This window comes from Dasypus novemcinctus, chromosome 4 (genome assembly GCF_030445035.2).
Source record: "Dasypus novemcinctus isolate mDasNov1 chromosome 4, mDasNov1.1.hap2, whole genome shotgun sequence".
NCBI lineage: Eukaryota > Metazoa > Chordata > Mammalia > Cingulata > Dasypodidae > Dasypus > Dasypus novemcinctus.
Window position 1 is genome coordinate 106,281,409 of NC_080676.1, and position 1,962 is coordinate 106,283,370.

Sequence of the window (1,962 nt, forward strand, 5' to 3'; positions counted from 1 at the left end):
ACTGAAAACAGTGCAAGTTGTTATATTCCTAATAACAAACATGACAATGATATCAGGGATTCAAATATTAGACTTAATTGACATATTCAGGAATTGTATTGACATACTTCATGAACAAATAATCAAACTTCCTAAAAAATTTCAAATCAATAGGTATTTCAGTGTATAATATCATTTTCAACAATAGAGTGACAAATCCCCCTTAGAAAGATGTCCATTTCAGAGAAATTGAGAAGATAAATAACTAAGAGAAAAGATGAAAATAAAGATGAAAATGTTATTAATTTGAGAATACATATTATGCATGAATTTATATTCAATTATAATCTCAAAAAAAAAATCCCAAAGAGGATCAAATTCAATAGCACAATTTTTATCTGATAGATGATGTTTGTTTAGAAGGGATTAATATTTGAGAATATGGATTTAAGTTTCTAAGATTAGAGATTCCATATATTACCAAGAAGGCTATATTTATATTCTGTGACATTTTTTTTTTTGGTGTTAAATTGAACATTGAATATAACAGAAAATGTGAACTCAGGAGTAATCATTTAGTAGTACTTAATGGAATAATTAGCTTAAATTTTGATATATATATCAATGGAAACTGTTCTTTCTCAATGTATGTATTTATTCAATGATTACCTAACTTTCACATCATCTAAATTTAATGATTTAATATTTTGCACACAAAATGGCCACTTTACATTTTCTCAATATCTCTTGCCTCTGAAAAAGTTATCCTATTAAAATCAGTTTGTTAAAGTGACTGGTATTTATTTCAGAATATTCTGAGATTTATTCTTCATAATTCTTTTTACAGCTCTAATTACTTCTTTATTTCTTAGACTATAAATAAAAGGGTTTACTAAAGGAATTACCTGAGTATAAAAAATAGCAACAGCTATATCTTTATCTTCTTCTTTGACTGAACTTGGTTGAACATACACAAAAATTAGAGAACCATAGAATATTGAGACAGAGAGAAAGTGGGATGCACAAGTAGATAAGGCTTTGCTTCTTCCTTCTTTGGATCTCATTTTGAAAACAGTGAAAATGATATAAATATAAGAGATAAGGACTGTGATATTAGTAAAGATTTGAATTGAAACTGCAAAGATGTGTAGCATGAGTTCATTGACATAGGGGTCAACACAAGATATCCTGAACAACGGAAATAAATCACAATAAAAGTGATTAATATAATAAGATCCACAGAAGGTTAACCTAAACAGAAACCCCACATGAATCATGATATGCATATTTCCACCTATGTAAGCTCCTGCAGTTAGCTGAACACAGAATTTCTTTGACATCCTGGTGTGGTATTGCAATGGACTGCATATTGCCACATACCGGTCATAAGCCATTGCAGCCAGAAGAAAGCAGTCTGTAGTTTCAGAAAAACCAAAAAAATAAAATTGTGCCATGCATTCATAGAGGGAAATCAGTCTGTCTTTTGAAAAGAAGTTCTCCAACATCTTGGGAGTAACAGCAGAGGAACAGCAGGAATCCATCAGAGCCAGGTTGCCCAGAAAGATGTACATTGGAGTGTGAAGATGCTGGTCCATATAGATCAATGCCACCAAACCGAGATTCCCCACCATGGTAATCATATAGATGGCAAAGAAGACTACAAATAGAATAATTTTCTGCTCTGGTTCATCAGTAAATCCTTTGAGGATAAATTCAGTTCTCACAGAGTGGTTAACTTCTGTCATATTTACCTTCTCTGTTGAGATAGAAATAACGGAGAAATACGATTCTAATTTAGAATGTCTTAATTTACCTTCAAATCTCCATTTGTATAACAGTCAGAGGAGTTTTTTCAATCATCTTCTGTTGTCTTTTATATGCAGTTACACATGTTCTAGGAGATATTACATTTCCTAAAGTTTTGTTCTATGACCTCAAAGTTAAGTTTAGGATTTTTAGGAAAATTTCATAATTACAGAGTTC

At 30.9% G+C, this 1,962-nt stretch overlaps 1 protein-coding gene across 1 annotated transcript; it reads right to left on the reverse strand.

Moving 5' to 3' along the window:
• Positions 1–779: 779 nt before the first annotated feature.
• On the reverse strand, positions 780–1,724 carry LOC105744946 (olfactory receptor 5K1-like). Its single transcript, XM_012520671.2, has one exon. It carries the CDS (start codon positions 1,722–1,724, stop codon positions 780–782), a length of 945 nt encoding a protein of 314 aa, XP_012376125.2.
• Positions 1,725–1,962: the final 238 nt, after the last annotated feature.